General features: G+C 37.2%; 1 protein-coding gene across 1 annotated transcript in view; it reads right to left on the bottom strand.

Moving 5' to 3' along the window:
- Nucleotides 1–23,580, bottom strand: part of Snw1 (SNW domain containing 1) — a 38,858-nt gene extending 15,278 nt beyond the window's left edge. Inside the window, exons 1-7 of the mRNA XM_046440745.2 lie at nt 23,518–23,580; nt 19,639–19,792; nt 13,545–13,706; nt 4,327–4,422; nt 4,126–4,232; nt 1,453–1,557; nt 141–210 (exon numbers count right to left, since the gene is read on the bottom strand). Of these exons, the coding sequence (XP_046296701.1) occupies nt 141–210; nt 1,453–1,557; nt 4,126–4,232; nt 4,327–4,422; nt 13,545–13,706; nt 19,639–19,792; nt 23,518–23,531 (708 nt within the window). The 5' untranslated portion in view covers nt 23,532–23,580. The remainder of the gene's footprint in view (nt 1–140; nt 211–1,452; nt 1,558–4,125; nt 4,233–4,326; nt 4,423–13,544; nt 13,707–19,638; nt 19,793–23,517) is intronic.
- Between the last annotated feature and the right edge of the window lie 378 nt (nt 23,581–23,958).

Here is a 23,958-nt window from a genome sequence, read left to right as displayed (position 1 = left end):
AGTCTTGACTGGGTCATTATTTGATATTGACAAAAGAAATCTTAACAGTTTGGTGACATGTATCTTTAGGCACAGGGAGGTTATTTATGAAATTAATAAGCATGAGTAAAATCGAGATCATGAACTACAGCAAAGAATACCTTTCGACTAGGAGAGTGCATGACAGGCGCAGGAGGAGAAGGTGGTCCTCGGGGAATTTTCTTATTAATCCTGAAGGAGAAATCAAACACTATCAGAGAGTGATATACTTTTTTGCCCTTTTAGTTTTTATATCTCAAATTTCCCCTTCTTATTTTTTGTTGTGTAAAGCTTTAAACACAGGCAAAAACAGATATAATGAATGTCCACCTATACCTGTCATTTGGCATCAGCAATTATTAAAATATGGTCAATGCTATCATCATTGTTACTCAGCTGACATCCCAACATTATAGTTACATAATAACAATATGTGTACTGACATATAATTAACTATACATATTTAAAGTGTAAAATTTGATTAAAATTTGGGGCTGAGGTTAGGGCTCAGTGGTAGAGCGCTTGCCTAGCACGTGCGAGGCCCTTGGTTCGATCCTTAGCACCACATAAAAATAAAATAAAGATATTGTGTCCATCTACAACTAAAAAATAAATTTTTAAAAAAATTTAATTAAAATTTTGCCAGAAAGATACATCTGTGGCAGTATCACAATTAACACAGTGAACGTATCCATCGCTCCAGAAGTTTCTGCATTGCACTTACCTATGTCTCTTGTCTCTCCCTTCTTCTGACCCCATCTTCTTTTCCACAGGCAAGCACTGTTCTACCTTTTATTACCATAGATTAGTTTCCATTTTCTAGGGTTTTATATAAATGGAATCATACTATATGTACTTGTTTTTACCTTTTACTCAGCATAATTATCTTGAGATTCATCTACACTATTGTATTAATACACTTTAAAAAAAATTTTTTTAGTTGTAGATGAACACAGTATCTTTATTTATTTTTATGTGGTGCTGAGGATCAAACCCAGTGCCTGATACATGCAAGGCAGCACTCTACCACTGAGCTACAGTCCCAGACCCTACTTTTTTGGGGGGACTGGGGATTGAACCCCAGGGGCACTTAACCACTGAGCCACATCCCCAGCCCTTTTTTTGTATTTTTGAGACAGAGCCTTTCTAAGTTGCTGAGGCTGGCCTTGAACTTGCAATCCTCTGCCTCAGCTTCCTGAGTCACTGGGAATACAGAGGTGAGCCACCATGCATCCCACTTTTTAACTAGAACATTTTTCTCCTTTAATATCTTTAGGAACAGTGGTTAGCATCTTTAAGATATTATATATAAGATATTAAATATAAGACATTATATATCAAATATCCTTTAATACCTTTAAGAACATTTGGGACATTTTTCTCCTTTAATATCTTTAAGAACAGTGGTTCAGTCTTGTGAAACAATCTACTTACTTGAACCTTGGAGGTTCCATTGGATCTTTCTGCATTTCTACCATTCGAATAACCCTCTGTTTAGCTCCAGAGTTGAAAGCTACTCCTTGCTGAGATGGTGTGTACCTAAAGAAAGTAGATGGAAAATAAGAGTGTAACTAATTCAAGTTTTCAGTAGGTATTTTCCTATTATAATCTTAAGAGACTACATTTTCAAATCTCTTCACAAAGGATTAACAGAAAATTATGAAATATCTAAGCAGAGCCATCAGGAACAGAAATAAGAGAATTAGCAGGAATTATGAGTTACAAACAATGTAAACTGGAGCGGTTAGATTGTCAACAATCCATCTTCATCCATTTTCTAACATGGAAAGTATAATTGTTCAGTTTCACAGAGAGGAGGTCTAGAAATAGTAGCTATTTTCTAAGTGTGTATTTGAGGAAAAACTACCCACATAAAAATCCCAGCAGGCATCTCACAGCAGTTTTTGATTAAGTTGTGAAACAGAGAAAAAATAATGGCAGCAGCCCTAGCAGCTCTGAGTTTTTCTTTAAAGTCTATATGTGAATCATTCGTCCACACAAAGATTTAGTTGAGTGAAGCCCCTCAAAATTTAGAAGGATTGTAAGGTCGTCTATTATATTCAATAGGAAAACTATAACAATTGTGGTTAGGATCATATACCACAAGTAACTTATTTTCTAAAATAAAAAAAAAAAATACTTTGAAAACATCAATAACAACATACATCTTAATGTGGACATCTTTAAAAATTCTGCTTTAAAAAACAATGCTAAGCAGGAAGTGTGAATCAGGCGGTATAGCGATACCAGACTTCAAACTATACTACAGAGCAATAGTAACAAAAACAGCATGGTACTGGTACCAAAACAGGCGGGTGGACCAATGGTACAGAATAGAGGACACAGAAACCAATCCACAAAACTACAACTACCTTATATTTGATAAAGGGGCTAAAAGCATGCAATGGAGGAAGGATAGCATCTTCAACAAATGGTGCTGGGAAAACTGGAAATCCATATGCAACAAAATGAAACTGAATCCCTTTCTCTCGCCATGCACAAAAGTTAATTCAAAATGGATCAAGGAGCTTGATATCAAATCAGAGACACGCCGTCTGATAGAAGAAAAAGTTGGCTACGATCTACATACTGTGGGGTCGGGCTCCAAATTCCTCAATAGGACACCCATAGCACAAAAGTTAATAACTAGAATCAACAAATGGGACTTACTCAAACTAAAAAGTTTTTTCTCAGCAAAAGATACAATAAGAGAGGTAAATAGAGAGCCTACATCCTGGGAACAAATCTTTACTCCTCACACTTCAGATAGAGCCCTAATATCCAGAGTATACAAAGAACTCAAAAAATTAGACAATAAGAGAACAAACAACCCAATCAACAAATGGGCCAAGGACCTGAACAGACACTTCTCAGAGGAGGACATACAATCAGTCAATGGGTACATGAAAAAATGCTCACCATCTCTAGCAGTCAGAGAAATGCAAATCAAAACCACCCTAAGATACCATCTCACTCCAGTTAGATTGGCAGCCATTATGAAGTCCAACAACAACAAGTGCTGGCGAGGATGTGGGGAAAAGGGTACACTTGTACATTGCTGGTGGGACTGCAAATTGGTGCAGCCAATTTGGAAAGCAGTATGGAGATATCTTGGAAAGCTGGGAATGGAGCCACCATTTGACCCAGCTATTCCCCTTCTCGGTCTATTCCCTAAAGACCTAAAAAGAGCATGCTACAGGGACACTGCTACATCGATGTTCATAGCAGCACAATTCACAATAGCTAGACTGTGGAACCAACCTAGATGCCCTTCAATGGATGAATGGATAAAAAAAATGTGGCATTTATACACAATGGAGTATTACTCTGCATTAAAAAATGACAAAATCATAGAATTTACAGGGAAATGGATGGCATTAGAGCAGATTATGCTAAGTGAAGCTAGCCAATCCCTAAAAAACAAATGCCAAATGTCTTCTTTGATATAAGGAGAGTAACTAAGAACAGAGTAGGGTTGAAGAGCATGAGAAGAAGATTAACATTAAATAGGGATGAGAGGTGGGAGGGAAAGGGAGAGAGAAGGGAAAATGCATGGAAATGGAAGGAGACCCTCAGAGTTATACAAAAGTACATACAAGAGCAAGTGAGGGGAAGGGGAAAAATAATATAAGGGGGACAAACGAATGTCAGTAGAGGGAGCAGAGAGAGAAGAGGGGAAGGGAAGGGAGGGGAGGGGAGGGGAGGGGAGGGGAGGGGAGGGGGGATAGTAGAGGATAGGAAAGGCAGCAGAATACAACAGACACTAGTATGGCAATATGTAAATCAATGGATGTGTAACTGATGTGATTCTGCAATCTGTATATGGGGTAAAAATGGGAGATCATAACCCACTTGAATCAAATTGTGAAATATGAAAAAAAAAAAAAAAAAAAGATAGACACAAAAAAAAAAAAATAAAGTGAATGCCATAAAAGCACCATAAAAAAAAAAAAAATTCTGCTTTAAATTATTTGCAAGGAGAGTCAATAGATGTCCCTATTCAAGACAATTCATTTATAATTATGACTATGTACGATATTGAATGAATACCAGAACTCCTAAGTCAAATGAAGTCTGAAGAGAAATTAAGACTTCCAGGCCTCATACCGGATGTACTGAGCAGGAGCCAGTTTATCAGCTGCTCGAACTGGCATGGCTGCGGCAACCTTCTGCGATACAGATTTCTCTAAGGCTACCCTTGTCTTTTCTGTTATCTGAAATAAGAAACATCATACTGAGTGGTTTGGAAGTTAATAAGGATGTAAAAAGTCATCTAAGATAATTATATATATAACAATTCCCAGTTACCTCTTTAATAGCTTCTTCATCAGGTCTTTGTAGGTCTGGATCATCTGCATTCATAACCTCCTTTGGAACCAGGTCAGTGTATTTGCTATAAATGACCTGAAATGTTTAAACACAAGCAAGCAGAGAATGAAAAAATGCAACCTCATTAAGTCATTCCAGATGTCAACATGTCCTCTCAGCACACTTATAAATTTAGGACACTCAGTTTTGTCTTTTTGATTTTAAAACCAAGAAAGCTTAAACTATATACACAAATTGCTGCCTGGGCTGTAAGTTAATAATTTTCCTTTGACCCCATGCATTTAAATTATTTGAGATCTTCTAATCAAGTCAGAATCCAAATAAATTGTGCCAACAAAATCTTATGCATCAGTGATCTCTATTTTTGAGGCTCACTAGGACTTGAAATTAATGATGATATAAATTGCCCAAAGAACCATTATCTCGGATTAAAAACTCATCAGAATTTAAGTCAGGTTACCAAATAATTTCCAAATTCACTGGGCCTAGAAAATTTCATTGACCTCATCGTATTTATAATGTTTCTCTTTTTCTGCCATCAATTCTATTCACAGACTAAGAAAATGAATATGTGCCACAGTGAAAAAACGCAGAACATTCTCTTCCATGAGAAGACAAAAATGAAAGAGAAAAAACAAAATACATCCTATATACATAACTTATTTTATACCCAAAATTAAGACTGCTAGGCTTAATATAGATTCTTTAAGACTGACAATGGGTGATAGGCCCCCAACAAACAGAATATTACTTGCTTTCACAGACTTCTATAGTTAAAAAAAAAAAATGCATACAGCAGATTTTAAAGAAAAAGAGATCACAGAAATTTAAACACTAAAAATAATAAGCATTCTAGATTTTAATGCTTTAATTAGAATTCTTTGACAAAAAAGAACAACTTATAAATATGAAAGAAATTAAAATTCCTAAGCATTTGAAACCTTCCAAAGTTTTCTACAGAAGAAAACTATAAGTCAAAATCTTATACTAATAATTTTGTTCTATCATATGACAGTTCTTAAAACTGTTTAGGGAAATTCATATTATTCCTAATTTCCCATTTCAAACAGTGGACCAAGACATTCTTAGGCTTACTTGACCTGACCTGGCTTTGCCTGCAGCATCAATCTCCCTCCATAAATTCTCACTCCTTCATGCATGTTTCGGTCATACAGCTCTTCTGTTCCTTAAACATGCTTTCCCACCAGTTCTGAACCTTTACAGAATACTGACCCCAGTTATTCATCTCTGCATAAGATCAAAAGGGCCCATACTGGTGAGGCCTGACTAGCCTTGTTAAAGCAGCAGCCCCTTCCTCAACCATTCTGCTTCACACCACTCTTTACTGTCTTCAGAGTGCTATTCACAGTATGAAATTATTTATTTATTCTACTTGTTTACTATTTTCCCTATTTAAAAAAGGCTAACATTATTGAGCACATATTATGTCACTTTTTGTTTTAATATATACATTAATTAATTTGACCTTAGTATCAACCCTAAGAGATAGGCATGATGATTATAGCTGTACTAGATGAAAATATTCATGAAAGTATTTCTGATGCCTATAACAATGCTTAAGAGATATTTAGTTAATTTTTTTGTACAAATTAATGAATAAATTAATTTAGAGAAGCTTTATAACATGCTACGGGTACTTATATTTTAGGTACTATAGGACCAACTTTTTTTTTTTTTTTTTTTTTAATTTAAAGAAATGGAGTCTTGCTAGATTGCCCAGGCTTCCCCTGAACTCCTGGCCTCAAGGGACCAATGTGCCTCAGCCTCCAGAGTAGCTGGAACTACAGGTGTATACCAGTGTGTTCAGCTAAGAACTTTCTATATAAGCTACTGCTTTCCCAGGAAAAAACTACCTCATAGGTATAAACTGAAATCTTTAGCTTGTTTGTCTAAGGAATGAGAAGAGGGATCAGGTACGAAAGTACAAATTTAGCACAAGATATCCTATTGACATGTGAGCTATTAATGTTATCATCCTTCAAGGTTTATTTTGGAAGGGACCCTAAAGCTGACTTTAATGAGAAGTTAGGCTCACTACATTAAGATTACATAGCATCGGGCTGGGATTGTGGCTCAGCGGTAGAGCGCTCGCCTAGTACGGGCCCGACACGGGTTCGATCCTCAGCACCACATAAAAATAAAGGCATTGGGTTGTGTCCATCTACACCTAAAAATATAATAAATGTCTTAAAAAAAAAAAAAAAAAGATTACACAGCTTCTAACAAACACCAAATGTCTTCTTTTCAGGAAGGAAAAATCCATACCACACAAATTGAAAATTATATAACAACACTACAGAAGACAATGAAGGGTTAATAATCATTTTAACTATGATTAACCTAGACTATGAAGGGTTAATAATCATTTTCATACAGCAATCACTATAGGAAGATTCTAAGTAAATGGTTCCCTGGTAGTCATATAAGTTCAACATAAAGTCTCAATACTAATTTAGCATACAAGAGCCATTTGCTGTTTCTTATTTGGGTATTCCAAAGTTAATAACCCTTTAAATGAGCATCAGTAAGATTCTACCATCTCACAAGGCTGAGTGAAGGACATCTGAAGAGTAAGATTCCTCCACGATAATTAACTATAAAACCCCCAATTTTTATAGCCTGAGAACCAAATGTGCTAAAACTCAGTACATTCCAGGAGGTAATGGGGCTGGATAGGGTTATCTGAAAACTACAATATATCCTTGAAGGCAGAAGCATAAATGAGCTTTGTGAATAAGATAAAGGAGGAATTCCTCTGTAAAACAGATAATTCCTTATTACTGAAAATAGGCAAAGAACTAGATTAACTGAAAGGATGAATCTGTCAACATACACACTGTGTAAAACAGAAAATGCTATCTTTAGTCTTACTTTGTGTAATCATAAAAAATATTTAAATTTTTTTTTTTTAGTTGTTGATAGAACTTTATTTTATTTATTTATTTTTATGTGGTGCTGAGAATTGAACCCAGTGCCTCACACATGCCAGGCAGGTGCACTACCTCTGAGCCACAGCCCCAGCTCTCATAAAAAATTAATAATTTATCATAGGGTCAGTTTAAAGTTGTTAGGGTTTTTTTTTTTTCTTTTTAGGATGTAGTTAGAGAGCATTCTTTTAGGTAATATCATGTATATAACATTTTCTATGAAACTATTTCAGAAAGAAAAACACATATACTAGGGCCTTTATTTCAAGATTTGTCACTGAAGTTCATAATTGAAAAGGAGAGAAGCATTTAGTTCTATCAAAATTTATTCCAAGAAACTTTTTTCTATCTAATTTTGTATTACCAACAAGTCATATTCACAGTACTTACTTTAAATGTACAGAGATCAGTGGCCTTACAACTTGATATAAATATTACCTTGTGGAATCCTGACTTATTCTCTTTACCTCTTAATACTTATTGCTAAAATTGGCATTTTCGGAGGAAGGGGCACTAGGGAATGAATCCAGGGGTGCTTTACCACTGAACTATATCCCTTGTCTTTTATTTTTTTAATTTTAATTTTGAAATAGGGTTTTGCTAAGTTGCCAAGAATCTTGTTAAGTCACTGAGGCTGACCTCAAATTTGCAGTCCTCATGCTGCAACCTCATGTAGCAGGATTACAAGCATGCACTACTGTGCCTGGCTAGAATTTCCATTCCTGCTCTCAATTAATATTTCAGTGAGAATTCTACGGTCAGATTCCTGAGATAAGTTAGGAATCTTTGCACTACAGTGCAAATAAAAAAAAATCCCAAAAACCATTTTAATCTTTTGTTGAGAATTCTGCATAAGTCTCCTAAATGATCATGAATTTTTAAAATTCCATTTTGTACAGTAAGTAGTCGATTCCCATTTCTTTTAAAATAGAAAATCAATGCTTTTCATACAGGGTTTTGCTGCCACCTCCAGCTCCCCTCCTATAGTCTTTATAAACGTAGAAGGTGTTTCTGGTTAAGACAATGGTGGTTGAGTGGAACACTAGTGGCATTTTACAGGTAGAATCAATTATGTTAAACGTTGTACAAAGCTCAAGATAGTGCTGAATAATCAAGTAATGTCACACTCAAAATACCAATGGTATATAATGTGTACTCAGTTAAATTTGAATTATTAAATGCATTCCAAAACTCCATGCATTAATCCATCCACTTTTAACTATAAATAAATAAATAAACAAAAAAACAGTGTGAACTTGAGAGTGGTATTTCTCTATAGTACCAGTTTTGGGTTCAGTTCTAGTGGTTGCATTATAGTCAAGCATATAAGCATGGAAATAATGTCACTGTATAAAAGAACAAAGCTTTAGAGACTTTACTGGGTCAAAGTACTGAAATCCAAAAATAAATGGTTCAGTTTTAACTCTATTTTTTTATATAACTATCAATATAGATGGTTGTCACAAAAATAAAAATATTTTCAGACATTTCCTATAAACCAGACAAAATTCTTTGTTTCCATTTTTGAAATATAATGCAAAGCTGTATTTAATTCATAATGTTACAATATTTTGTATTTGCCAATGTCAAATTATTGTCCCAAAATGTTGCTTTTTCCTAACTGATGAGAGTAGAGAGGTAGCACATCATACCAGTGAAATAATTGTCTCATAAGGAGACATGCACTAAAACAAATGCTAGAGTCAAGTGAAGCTTTCCAATATAAATCCTGCACATATAGGGGCCTCTCATTTTCTTTTTGTAGGGTAGATTATGCTTCCTCAATGACTTCAGATGAAGTTTTTTCCCCCCCATACCAGGGATTGACCCAGCTTTACCACTGAGCTACAACTCCAGTCTTTTTATTTTTTGAGACAGGATCTTGTTAAGTTGCTTAGGGCCTCGATAGATGGGGAAGGCTGCCCTTGAATTTGACAATCCTCTTGCCTCAGTCTCCCAAGTTGTTGGGATTACAGGAATGCACCACCACACCTGGCAAGAAGTGGTTTTCTGTTATACAATAAATACTGATATTCTTCACCTAACAAACACTGGTAAATGCCTGTGTAATAAGCTTTCAGGCACTAATGTACCTGAAGAGGAAAAAATAAAATATCCAATCCTTGCCCTACAACAGCTCATAGTCAAATGATGTGTTAAACAGCTATGAAAAACATTGGGACTAGAGAGGAGAGAGTCAACGTAGCCAGGGAAGATCAGGGAGAGTATCCTGGAATAATAAAGAATAAGCTGAGATCTGAAAGCAATAGAACTTAGTCAAGGGTACAGTGCTCCAGGCACAAGAAGAATGTTCACGAAAGTTCTCAAGATAAGAGAGAATGTGCCATATTAGGAGGACTAAAAGTAGTTCTTCATGGAAGATTTTTGAGAAGGCATGATAATGGTTATTTTATATTGAAAATAAATATAATGGCTAAAACTGAACTGTTTACTTTTTATTTCAGTATTCTGGTCCTGAGAATTGAGGCTAGACTAGGAAGGTAAGCAAAGGGGCAAGCTTGCCATAAGGAGGTTGGCCTTTATCCAGAAGACCATGGAAGCCAAGTAAAGATTGTAAGCATGTACACTTCTATGTGTATATGTAGAGGAAAGAGAACAGCAGACATGATGTGTCTGTTTTTTTTTCTGGCAGGCAATACAAATGCAAAATAGATGGGCTGAGACTTTGCTGTGGTAAGACAAGCAAAAATAATAATGGCCTGAACTAAGTAGTAAGGAAGGGAAGAATACTTGAGAAGTATTAAGGAAATTACATAGAGCACGGTTCCTAAATAGATGAAGGGTCTAGAAGAAACTAAAGAACTAGAATGATTGTTAAGCACAGGGAGAGCATACTGGCAGTGTCACATTTGAAACTGGAATATCCTTTGACTCAGTGAAGTCCACATCTAAGAATTTATTCTACATGTAAAAAGAGGTTTGTATCTATCTTAAATAAAGTGCTATTTGCAAAACCAAAAAAATAAAAAATAAAAACTACCAATGATTTAAAAATTAGGGTGTAACTACACCATGGAAGTATATATAGATTCTTTTTTTAACACATAACCTATGTATACTAACAAAAATCTTCAAAACATTAAGTTAAAAAAAGGTCAAAGGAAGTTGTATTAAAATCCCATTCATATAAAAATCTGTTTATAAATGAATATGCATATATAAAGTTAAGAAAAAAATATATATCAATATCTAAATCAACAATAAAAGTCTGGAAAGATATACATCACTGTAGTAAAACTAGTTACCTTTGGCAGGTAAAATAAGAGATAACCAGGTAGAACTCCACATACTTATATATACAGTATATATACTATATACATATACAATGTATATATGTATATAGTGTGTGTATATACACACACCATACGTACACACATATACATACTATATAGCTGTAGCTCAGGGTAAATCTGGTTTCAATCCCTGGTATCAAAAAAGAAAAAAAAAACTTCATCTGAAGTCATTGAGGAAGCATAATCTACCCCTGCAAAAGGAAAATGAGGCCCCTATACATGCAGGATTTATACTGGAAGCCTTCACTTGACTCAAGCTGCATATGTTTTGGTGCATGTCTCCTTCAGGTAGTATACACAGTATATATACATATATATATATACATATACATGCAGTATACATACTCTATATACAGTATGTATGCAGTGTATATATAGCTTTAGAGTATATATATATGCTGTACATCCTGTATATACCACTGTTATCTTACCATGAGAATATATTACATGTGTAATATTTTTAAAATCTATAAAATAAGAGAAAACAGGACTCTCTGAGGCTTTGGTATAGGCAATGAGAAAGATATCACCATCATTCACTGAATTAGAGAATACAGCAGATAGATTTTACAAATTATACATTTAGGTTTGGATTTGATTACGCAGCATTTTAGGGAAATCTTTATATAACTGTCTGGGCTGGAAACACAGATTCAACAGTTATCAACCTATGAGTGGTAACTGAACCCATAGAAAAAAATATATATAAGTTAAGGAGAATGCACTGTGAAAGTGTCAGAGATCTTTCTCAGAAAGCTACCACCACAAATAGGTTGAGGTGAAGCCATACTAGTGAATTAGAGAATTAAAGTAGCAAGAAATCCAGCTCTTTATAAAGAATCTTGAGAAAAGTTGAAGAAAATTAAATGGAAGTTAGGTGGTAGTTTAGAGGGAGCTTTGAGGATAGTCAAGAAAGTTTTTCTTTCAAAAGATAAGAAAAGCAGGCACATTCAAATGCTAATAGGAAGGAGTGTCAGAACTCAAAGACTTGCAGTTAGAATTCAAAAGACAGTTGAGAAGAATAACTAATATGTGAGATTTGGAGGGAAAGAGAAGGGATTGCAAACCAGAATATATATGGCAAGATGAGGCTTTGATTATAATCACAGAACTCAATATCCATTTCAACCATTTCTTATAACTTTTGAAATGTAAATACTAGGAAATTTAAAATAAAAAGATGAGGCTTAGAGAGAAGGTATTTCTTTTTTTTTTTTTAAATATTTATTTATTTTTTTTTAGTTCTCGGCGGACACAACATCTTTGTTTGTATGTGGTGCTGAGGATTGAACCCGGGCCGCACGCATGCCAGGTGAGCGCGCTACCGCTTGAGCCACATCCCCAGCCCCAAGAGAGAAGGTATTTCTTAGGGAATCAAAAAGAAAAAGGTAAATGAAGAATAAAGTTGCCAGTTTTCTTCTGTCTTTATACTGAAATAGATGTGAATTACCTGTTCAGGATAAGACAGGATGGAGAGAAGCAGGAGTTACACACAAGTTGGTGGTAGCAAGAAGGGAGCAGGGCTGAAGATATAAATTTGTATGCCTGCATTTTTCCAAAAAGCTCAGCAGTCCTGTTGGAGGACTAAGTATGGGCTGTCAGTACTATTTTAGAGGGCAAAATAAAAAAGTCTGGGAGAGAGAAGCAAAGGATAGGTTCTGAAAAGCTCTCAGGTATTTTTTTCCAACATCATCAATTCTAAAGAAATGTTTTACTTCTATCTCAAGTATTTATTTACAAGGGGGAGAAAAACCAAACTAGGTCTCCTCAAAAATAGTTCCTTGGCTCTGGGCATAGCTGCTATATGATGAGATTATTTTAAGCAAATTTTATTTTTGGTTTTTGGATTACTTTGCAAGCAGGGCCATCCTAAATCTGCATGCAAATGCTAGTTTTGTTCTTAATCTAGGGCAAAAGAAGTTTGTGTTTATTATCCAAATGAACTATTAAAATAAGAGCTGGGATATAGCTCAGTGGTAGAGCATGAGCAAAGTCCTTTGGACAATAACACATACACAAATTTAAGATAAATAAATAAGTAAAATAAAATAAGCATCTATAAATGTATTCTGTAAGCATATGGAGGGAATTAGAAGAGATGGCAGACAAAATTAAAAGTAGATTTTGGTTTTGGTGGGTGTAGCCTCAGTTGTAGAGTATTCGCCTAGCACACAGAGGCACTGTGTTTAATTCCCAGCATTGCCAAAAAAAAAAAAAAAAGGTTGACTTTATTAGGGTTTTAGAATTGTAGACTTTAAATATTAGAGTGTCAAAACTACAAACTAATTGTATTTGAAATATAAAACTAAGTAAAAACCATGAATATAAAAGTCACTAAACCAGGTATGGTGGCATATACCTTTAATCCCAGCTACTCAGGAGGGTGAGGCAGGATGATCTCAAGTTCAAGGCCAGGCTGGGCAGCTTAGTGACATCCTATCCTCAAAATAGAGAAGGCCGAGGATACAGCTCAGTGGTTAGGAATACCACTAGGAGGGTTGGGGATATAGCTCAGTTGGTAGAGTGCTTACTTTGTATGTACAAAGCCCTGGGTTCAATCCTCAGCACCATACACACACACACACAAAAAGAACAACAAGCAGCCCTGGGTTCAATCCCCAGTACTGCCCCTTCCCCTAGCTCAACAATTTGTGTAGAATTTCAAAAGACAAGTCACTACTGGATACAGTATCAAAGTTAACCTAAGCATACTTCATTGCTACTTTTATATTTTTTTTTTGGTGCTAGGAATTGAACCCAGGGTCTTGTTCATGCTAGGCAAGAGCTCTTCCATTTTAGCTGTGTCCCTAAGTTCACTGCTACTATTAATATAACACACATACACACACAAAACAAAAACAAAAACAAAAAAACCTCACAAAACATTCATCAATGAGGAAAACAAAAAACAGAGAACAACCCAATGAGAGAATACCTTGTCTTTTGACTGTCCTTGTCGAGCAATTGCATCATATTTAATCTTTCCTTCAGGATCCACCTGAATGGCCAGTGCATTTGACATTTTTTTCTTTCGTCCCATATCCAGGGGATACTGGGCCACATGGATTTCTGGAAAGGCACCTCCATCTCCAAAATCCTGAATATTAAAAGAAATAAAAGGAATATTTAGTAATAACTAGAGACTCAAGATAAATTCATTTATTCAACAAATAATCATTGAGTCCTTAGCATCGTAGAGCTTACAGGCCAATGAGCAAAGATACAAAAAAATATATTCAGAGTGCCATGAGGGTAATACAGATCCTGGAACCGGGTGCTACTTTGATAGAATGCTTGCTACAGCCTTTGTTAAGAAGCAACAGGAGTGCCGCAGTCTGGCTGGGCACAAAATAATCGAGCCACCACAAAAGCCTTGTAGATTCAAACAGCAACTCTTTATTCCTGAACTCTCACCGACACTCTACATGCACATTCTGAGAAAATACAATCCCTCCACCGGGCTCTGTGTACCAATACTCTCAGAACCCCATGAGAACTCAATGGGAACTCTCAAGGAGTGGGCGCCTGAGGCAGCAGGATATGCCCTAATCCTGGAGCCGCCCTATTCCCAGCAGGATCCACCCTAAACCCGGAGCCACCCTAATCCCTGAGCAGGGTCACCTTTCAAACCAAAATGCCATGCGTCATTCCTACTTGGCTATGGCTCTCAGCAACAGGAGTAATGTGTAAGCTAAAGCCTGATGATGAGAAAGCAGTTATGGGAAAATCTAAGGCAAGCATTTTCTAGGCAGAGCAAACAGCAAATGTGAAGGACCTTCTGCAAGGAGGAGCTTGGCATGTTCTAGGAAACAAAAGTCCAGTGGAGCTAATAGCTTACTGTGAACAAAAGAACTCACACCATATGAAGGTGGTTCCAGGACAAGGCAAAAAATGTTAATGATATGTGGCAGAAAAAAACTAAGAAAATGTTTTTGACAAAGCAAAGACTGTGGTTTTGGCATGTATGCACACACACATATAGGTAAGAGGTACTTAGGGGCAGCAATGTAAAGAATTTTTCTTGGAATTAGATTTTATTAAAATAATATCATTGGGCTGGGGATAACACAGCAACACCTTGGGTTCAATCCTGGGCACTAAAAAAAATAAAAAGACATCATTTACTCATTATTATGAGAAGCAATAAGATAGGAAGAACCTAGAAATGAATTACCATATTTCTTTCTTTCTTTTTGTAGTGCTGGGGATCAAACCCAGGGCTTCAAGCATGCTAAGCAAGCATTCTTACTTAGCTATATTCCCAGCTTGGAAAACATACATGTGTGAGTGTGTACATGACTGACACACACATACACATACACAGTATATGTGTTGTATTATTACTGGGGGGATGAAGTGGGGGGAAGAGATAGATTCTAAGTTGCCCAGGCTGGTCTCAAATTCCTGGATTCAAGTGATCCTCCTGCCTCAGCTGGGACAACAGGTGCATACTACTACACAGGGCTCACACTTATAATAGTGATTACATACAATTATTTAGGAGGGAGAACAGACTTCTAAAGTAGAACCATCTAAAGAGTTTGTCATTGATGTTTATATTGACGGAAAAAAGGGCCAGGCATGGTGGCACATTCCTATAACCCCCGTGGCTTAGGAGGCTGAGGCCCTATGTAACTTAGCAAGACCCTGTCTCAAAATAAAAAATAAAAAGGGCTGGGGGTGTGGCTCAGTGGTAGAGCACCCCTGGGTTCAATCCCTGGTACCAAAAAAAAAGGTCATAAAATAAACATTAAGATCAAGTATAATTTTAAATTTAAAAAAATTTATTTTTAGAGAGAGAGAGAGAGAGAGAGAGAGAGAGAGAGAGAGAGAGAGAGAGAGAATTTTAGTATTTATTATTTTAGTTTTCGGCGGACACAAAATCTTGTTTGTATGTGGTGCTGAGGACCGAACCCAGGCCGCATGCATGCCAGGTTAGCGCGCTACCGCTTGAGCCACACCCCCCCCACCCCCACCCCCCCCAACCCCGCAAAATTTATTAGTAGTTGCTTAGTACCTTGTAATTTACAAAATGAAACTCATTTTATCTTATTTAACTTTTATAACTAGCACTCTCATTTTTTCATTCAGAAAGAATTCAGGTTTAGAAAAATTAAGAGATTTCCTAAGGTCTCATATGCATATGAACTTGAACTCCATTCTTTTGATTCCAAAGGGCTTTTTCACTACTCTGAGATACTTTTCTTAAAAAAGAAGTCACGGGGCTGGGATTGTGACTCAGTGGTAGAGCACTCGCCTAGCACAGGCAGGACTCGGGTTCAATCCTCAGCCCCACATAAAAATAGAGGCATTGTGTTGTGTCCATCTACACCTAAAAAAATAAATATTAAAAAAAGAGAAAAAAAAAGTCAAACCATGGTACAAAATAAAAGACAAAGGGATAAACCCACATAAATACAGGTATCTCATACTAGACAAAAAGCACCAAAAGCATTCTGGGAAAAGATAGCCTATTCAACAAATGGTGCTGGGAAACTAAAATCCACATGAAACAAAATGAAATTAAACCCCTCTCTCTCACCCTGAACAAAACTCAACTCAAAGTGGATCAAAGACTTAGGCACTAGAAGAGACCCTGTGCCTAGCAGAAGAAAAAGTAGGCCCAAATCTTCATTGTGTTGGCCAAGGATCTGACTTTCTTAACAAGACTCTTAAAAAGTACAAGAAGTAAAATCAAGAACAGAAGCAACAATAAATGTTGGCGAGGATGTAGGGGAAAATGTTCATACATTGCTGATACAACCATTATGGAAATGGTATGGAGACTCCTCAGAAAACTTGGAATGGAACCACCAAATGACCAGCTATCTCACTCTTTGGTTTATATCCAAAGGACTTAAAATCAGTGTACTACAGTGACGCGGCCACATCAATGTATATAGCAGCTCAACACACAATAGTTAAATTATGGAACCAAACTAGGTGGCCTTCAACAGATGAATGGGTAAAGAAAATGTGGTATATATACACAATGGACTATTACTCAGCCATAAAGAAGAACAAAATGATGGAATTTGCCAGTAAATGGATGGAGCTGGAGAATACTACACTAAGCAAAATAAGTCAATCCCCAAAAAACCAAAGGCCAAATGTTTTTTCTGATATGTGGATGCTAATTCACAATAAGTGGGGGTGCTAGGGAAGAACAGTTACTTTGTATTAGGTAGAGGGGAGTGAAAGGAGAGGGGCCATGGGGTTGGAAGGATAGTAGAATGAATCTGACATTATTACCCTATGTATATGTATGACTACACGAGTAGTGTGATTCTACATCATGTTCAACCAGAAGAATGAGAAATTACATTCTTTATGTGTGAAGTGTCAAAAATGCATTCTACTGTCATGTGTAATTAATTGGAACAAATAAAAAGACAGGGGGAAAAAAAAAAAAAGGCCAACCAGTATAGGCCAAGAAACCCCAGTATGAAAATCGAAACTTTTTGAGGGTTGAAATAGCCTCCTCAAGTTTCAGATTTTAGACTTCCGAGGATTAAGATTAGGGGTACAAACTGGGGTGCACAATCAGGAAAGTCTAGACAAATACCCTGAAACCTGAAAAACTTCTGGTCCCAAGGATTTCAGACAACAGTACTCAATTTGCACTACTAAGAATGATAAGAAAAACATTGATCATTTAGAGGGGTCTGATGGAAAAATTATAAAAATATCCGCTTTTACAAGACATCTTCAAGCAATATTCCATTAGATCTAGTATATATGAGTCCCTAGGTATAATATGCTTATTTGCTGAGAGATTTGGAATATTTGAAAATGAACAGAATAAAGTGGAAAGAGAAATTTTCTTGTAAATTAGGCAGAAATAGTTAAAATATTCCCAAGAAAAGTGCTTCCTGTACCCAGACCATCAATCTGACACATGCTCAGATTTGCTAGAGTTCTTCAACTATAATAAGCACTTCAGAACTGTAGATGTAGCATTATGTGGTCATTAAGCTTGCCAGAAAATCATAGCTTTTACACTGAAGACTAGAACAAAATGCCTTCTTCCATAGTACATTCACTCTCCTCAAAGCATCCATGGCATTTCCAGATTAGCTGGCCATTTTAGTTTGATTTTCAAATAAACAGTTCTGTTCCACCAGGATACATGAAACCTTTGATAATCAATTAAGATTTTAAAAAGCAGTCAAATGTCATAAAGCTGATCCATTGTATGTAAAGTGAGGCCTGCCACCCCCATTCTGTAATCTATTGAGAAGCTAAAAAAAAAGATATAATTTCAAGAGAAACAGAATTCTTCAATTAGCTAATGCCAATCACTACCTTTTTGCTCCAGGTAAGAGGGCATTATAGCCTCCTCTTTTATTTTGCCGTTTCTCACAAATTACAGTCCCAGAGAGAACAAAACCAACAACAAAAATCCTTCAATATAGTAGGGCTGATCTTCTCACAGAGGAATTCATAAAGACCAGAGGAAACATGAGGGGGAAACCTCCTGAAATATGTAAGGGCCAGGTACAATCTAGCTGGGTGTTTATCTTGTAGGCTCTATCTACCTAGTCTGACAGGCAGACATGAGGGAGAGAAAACAGATGGCTTCTTATAGGATTCTAAGCAACAAGTTTCAATTCAAAAAAATATTATGATCACCACTTGGAGGCATATGAAAAAGGCAAGCGCCCCCCCATTTGTGAAGTAAAAGTCATAACCACATAAGAACAGAATATAAGAAAGTGATAAATAAAAATAAATGAAGTGCAAAAACACATAGCCATTTTAGATTTTTAACGGGGCACATCCATTCCTTTGCATGTGGAAGAAAATTTGTAGTAATGAGAATGAACACTGGGAGAGGGAGAAGAAAAAGGCTTGATAAAAGCAAAGTTTATCTTGTGTAAAAAAATATTTATCTCAAATGTTTGTTTTCTCCCTAGATAAGGAATGTGGTTGTTATGGCCTGGGTTTGTCTCCCCAAAACTCATATGTTAATGCAGGAACATTCTGAAGTAAAATGACTGAACTGTGAGAGCTATACCTAATTAGTCCATCCTAGTTTGAATGGACTGACTGGATGGTAGATAGAGACTGGGGGGAGGCGGGTCACTGGGGGTGTGCCCTGGATTCATCTTTCCTCCCCTTTGTCTCTCAGCTTCTGGGCCACCATGAGGTAAGCAGCTTTCTGCAGTCATGATGCTAGGCCTCACCTCAGGCCCAAAATAAGAGCCAGCTAACCATGGACTAAACCTCCGTAACTGCTGGCCCAAATACACATTTCCTCCTCTTAGTTGCTCCGGTCAGGTATTTTGGTCATAGTGACAAAAAAACTGACTAACACAGTGGTCTAGTATGGGAAGATTTCCCTGGAATCGGGGAAAGAAATATGCAATTGAACTGACTGATGTATAGGATCCTGAGTAACAGGTGCTGTCGAGAAGTTTGTTATTTGGAAACAAGGCAGAGATATAAAAAAGGATCACTCTATAGATTCTTCCTTCTCTTCTACTTCCTGTAAGTCAACTATAAAATTTTGTCTCTCATTTCCCAAAACATTATCTAATCTGCTGATTAACATTCTAGACTGAAGAAAACAGATGAGGGGTTAAAAAAAAAAATCAATAAAGGAAATGCTATTAAACCTTCCCTTAAAGGAAACTCTTTCAGAGTTATATGGTATTATTATTTTAGTTGGGGTTGTGAGGGAACTCAAACATAAAAATCACTTTATTTTTACCTCTTACTTTACCATTATTGTCCACATGCTATATAATTCCTAGATTCATAAAAGTATGTTAGTTCCTTATGTACATGTTTAATAGTTTCGCATTAGAAGAGACAAAATGGCGTAGTTCTCTAGTGATCACAAACCAGTGATAATAAGCAAGACAAAAAAGAAATCTTCTGAGGGAAGTATGTCTTGAGAGCTCACAAGCAGAATTTCTATCACTGATATTAATAATCAGAAAATCTAGGGTTTAAATATATTTTACAACATATAATAATAAATTTCAACATAATTTAATAAATCGAAACAGAACATCCGTATTTACCTCTAACAACCGAGGTATCCAGCCTTTTCGGTACCCGTATGGGGGTGGTTCTCTCCGGGAGGAGACCAGTGAGGTCTGCCGTGATCGCTGAGATCTTGCTTTTTCTTCAGCCTCAAGCTGGTCTTGAGATAGCTGAGTAGGTGCAGGTAAAAAGCTATAGAAAACAAGAGTCAGAATTTTAAAAACTCTTACATATACCAAGCATTTTATTATGTGTGGCAAAAAAGAAGCACTAAGAGACATACAATAAAAAAAAATCCAACTGCAATCAAGACAAATGGTATCCATTATAAAAAACTACAGATATTTACATAATAGACAAACTATTGAGCTTTTATTCTTCTATATTTCTTTTAACAAGCAAATACACATTCCCCATTACCCAGGGGCCGAATGTCCATCCAGTATATGATTTTCTAAATATCCTTCCTATTCTTATACTTCTTTTAAAAACTATTTTATTCATACGTGCTCCTTACTTTTTTAACTATTTCAATGTCAATACAAAAGAACAAGGATTCAAAGTGAATTTAACAAAGACACAGATACAAGAAAATATAAACTGCATACTTGAGGGCATTTTCCCAAGAGTCTAATTTAGAATGAAATTTAAAACTTAATAGGCTAAAGAATGAAAGCAGAAATCCTGAAGATGTGGCATTATTTAATCAGAACAACTTTCTACTAAATTACTCTTAACAACTTTTAAGTATTATGTTATCACAGTGGTATCTAAAGTCCAAACAAAACAAATAAAACAAAAGGATTCCAGTAGATGTACATTGAAGGGAAAAATAATTCAAGTTCCTCTGTGATTCTTGGCACAAAGTCTGAATATGTAGGAGACTTTATTCAGTTATCAAAAATATTTCTTGATCACTTGGGTGCAAACACTATACTAGACAGGCAATGAAAGTATAACTGAGTAACCTTATAGTCTTATGAGAGAGAAAGACAATCGCACAAATCCATAATTATAAATACATTAAGTGTTAAACAAAAAATACAGAGTGCTATGACAGCATTCAACAGAGGGTTTACCAGTTCAGGGAGGTCAGGTTATAATAATGGCTAAGAGCTCAGAGTTCAAAATTTACCTTGTAACACTTAAAAACCTGGGTGAGTTATTTATCTCTATGAGCCTGTTTTCTCACCTGTAATGACAGATCACAGAAGAGTATCTACCTTATGAGGTTCTTATGAGCATTAAATGAGAACATTCACCAATCAGTTGGCAAAGTGTCTAGATACTGCTAAACCTATGTTCCATAAATGAGTATTTGGACTTGTCCCATGATTTCCCAGTTTGTGTTCACTGCCCGCAAACTATGCTCCCTCTTGGCCCTCAGCACACAACAAGAACATCTACTTATTGAACTGCAATTATCTATTAATTTACCTATCATTTCCTCACTAGACAGTGTTATGCTCTCTGCCTGTTTCATCCTAAATGTCAAGGCATTGTCTAGCTGACTACAGGAGTACCTTAAATGTCTGCAAGGTGAATTCACTCATCCCTTGCACTCACCATCTTTATGTCACTATAGCTTTCTCACCTTTACTCAAACAAGCTGTCTCAGGCCCTTTACATTTGCTAATATTCTATTTATTTATTAAGAACAATTTCTGCTGGGCACAATGGCTCATACACCTGTAATCTGAGCATCTCAGGAGGATCCTAAGTTCAAGGCCAGCCTCAGCAATTTGGTTAGGTCATGAGCAATTTAAGGAAAACCTGTCTAAAAAAGGCTGGGGATGTGGCTCAGTGATAGAGTGCCCCTGGGTTCAATCGCCAGTACAAAAAAAAAAAAAAAAATCCAATTTCTGTGCACCCTAGCATTAAAGTCTCACTCAATCACACCTCCCTAGAGCCGTTTTGCACGACCTTGTCCAAAACAGTCACTTCAACAGATGGACTCACAATCTAACCCTTTCTTATTCCCAGCATTTATTACTAAAGGCATTATTGATTTTACTCATATATAGTCTGTCCTACTAAAATATATGCATGAGGATGGAGAATGCAATGATACAGGAAAACCAGTTTCTCCTACTAGCTCATTTAACAATCGACAACATGTAAGATTTAGGACACCAAATGTGTGGGATGCTTCCCTTACACATCAAGCAATCAACTGTCCTTCAGGGTCTCCAGTGCATCCTAGTTGGGTGTTTTCTAATGCAATTCAATTTTGATAGTGTCTAATGGAGATAGTTCCAGATCCCACAGGTTAGATGCCAATTCCAAGTCTGGACTTTTGACTCACTGACTACAAACTAGAGTCTGTACCAAATCAGCTCAAACAACAACAAAACCCCAAACATTTACCTAGCCAGGTGTAAGAGTGCATGGCCCATAATCCCAGCTATCTGGGAGGCTGAGGTAGGAGGACTGCAAATTAAAGACCAACCTCTACAACTTAGCAAGACCCTGTCTCAAAATAAAATTAAAATTATTATGGGCTTGGGTCCAAATCCCGGTACTTACAAAAAAAAACAAACTAATGTTTATAGATTTATATAAAGGATATTACAAAAGACACCAATAAACACCAGATGGAACCTATGGAAAGCTAGGTAGTCCCCCAAATTGACCAGAGACTGCAATCTGCCAATGCAATTTTAAGCACAGAATACCCACTACATCTCTGGTATTGTTTCCAGGTGTTCATTTCCAATTCCATGTTTTCCAAAAATTCTTCATTCATAACCCTACTACTATCTAGTGCAGTGCTTTGCACCTGGAGGACATTAAAATGTTTGCTGCCTGTATCATTTACTAAAGGAAACTCTTCAGTTCACACAACTCATTGAATCTAATTCTTTTTACACTTAGGCTGGTATTAAACAAATAAACATTGTGTTGTTCTTTGTCTTATGATCGTACTAGTACCCCATCTTCTCTGCAACTCAAAAGTTATATTTCCTTCTGTACAAAAGACTCCTAAGATAGGGCAAGATACCCAGTAGTAATCCCCTGTAACTGAAACATTTTTAGGATTCATCAGTTAGGGAATATATGCGAGGAGAATGAAGTGTATTACAGGGCCTCAAGCTGAGGTCCTAAAATGATTACTTTCTTTGCGCTTGTACTGTTGAGTTCGCATGGAAAGTTTTTCTACTTAGACGGAGCAGCAAGGTCGCGGGCTAGCACGAGTTACGTAACTTCTTGGAATCTCCCACTTAACAGCATCTTTTCTCTTAATAGCGGGAGCGCTTTACCTTCGGTTACCAAGGCAACCGGGAATAGCAAAAAATCGGAGGTAGTTCTATCTGCAGAAGAAATTCTAAGGTCCAAAGTTAAAGTGCTGAGCAAAGGTGAATTTGGAAGAAAGCGGACTCTACTGAGGCCACTTTAAAATCCCTGTTCAGTTCCGCTCGCAGCCCCTCTTTTTTTTTTTTCCTGTTCCTAGAAATCCCAGTATCGGGAAACAGGCGGGAGAGAGAGAGAGAGATCATCGCAGACAAACGGCCCGAAAGCCGCGAAGTCGCCGCCCGCGCGCTCCACTCATCCCGGAGAAATAAAGACGCTGCCCTCCACGGCCCCACCGCGTCCACCCGAGCCGCGGTCATGCGGGAGCGCCCTCCAATCCGCTGTGAAGCTTAAGCGAAGAACACGAGAGACTCCAGCGCGAGGCCACGCCGCGGCTTTCGAACACAGAAAGGGGGAGAACTCAACCCGAGAAGCCCCTCAGGAAAGATCCCGGTTTCGGCGAGGCCTAGTCGCCGCGGCGGCCAGCGGGAAGGTCTAGCCATGACCCCAACCCACGTCGTTCTTTGCCCCAGGCCAGGTTATCTCCGGGGACGTGTAGACAAAGAAAAGAAAAAGGTGTTTACTCCCAGACCCTTCCGTATCGAGGACTCGAATCAACAACCCACCTGGTGAGCGCCATCTTCTTCCGCTTCTTCCAGGGCGAGCGACAGCGCCGCGGGGCGGGCCTTTCCCGGCGACGGGGAGCGGAAAGGAAGGAGCGCGCGGTACGCAGGCGCCCTGGCCGCAAGGCGTTGTGGGACTCGTAGTTCTTTAAACAGTAGTAGTCTGTACTCCTGACCAGACCTAGCGGTTTATCACGATAATAGCTTGTGTCAAAAGCAAGTGCATTCAGGAAATGATATAAACCGGTCATTCGTACTCTGTGACCTGAGACGGCGTTCCTTAGGCAGAAAAACGAAATTGAAGGAAGATGCCTTTTTCGCTGCTTTATTTTATTCTCTACTCAGTCCCATTCCACTCCACTAGTAAAGTTTCAAATATAAAAGCCTTCTGGGGACAACAATGTTGAGTGAAAAGGTGTCAGGTTTTTAAAACGGTAGAAAATC

The sequence above is a fragment of the Marmota monax genome, unplaced genomic scaffold (genome assembly GCF_021218885.2).
Source record: "Marmota monax isolate L192 unplaced genomic scaffold, Marmota_monax_Labrador192_F-V1.1 WCK01_AAM20220418_F8-fsc00017, whole genome shotgun sequence".
NCBI lineage: Eukaryota > Metazoa > Chordata > Mammalia > Rodentia > Sciuridae > Marmota > Marmota monax.
Note: the sequence above shows the minus strand (reverse complement) of the source record. Positions and strands in the feature narration are given on the sequence as shown.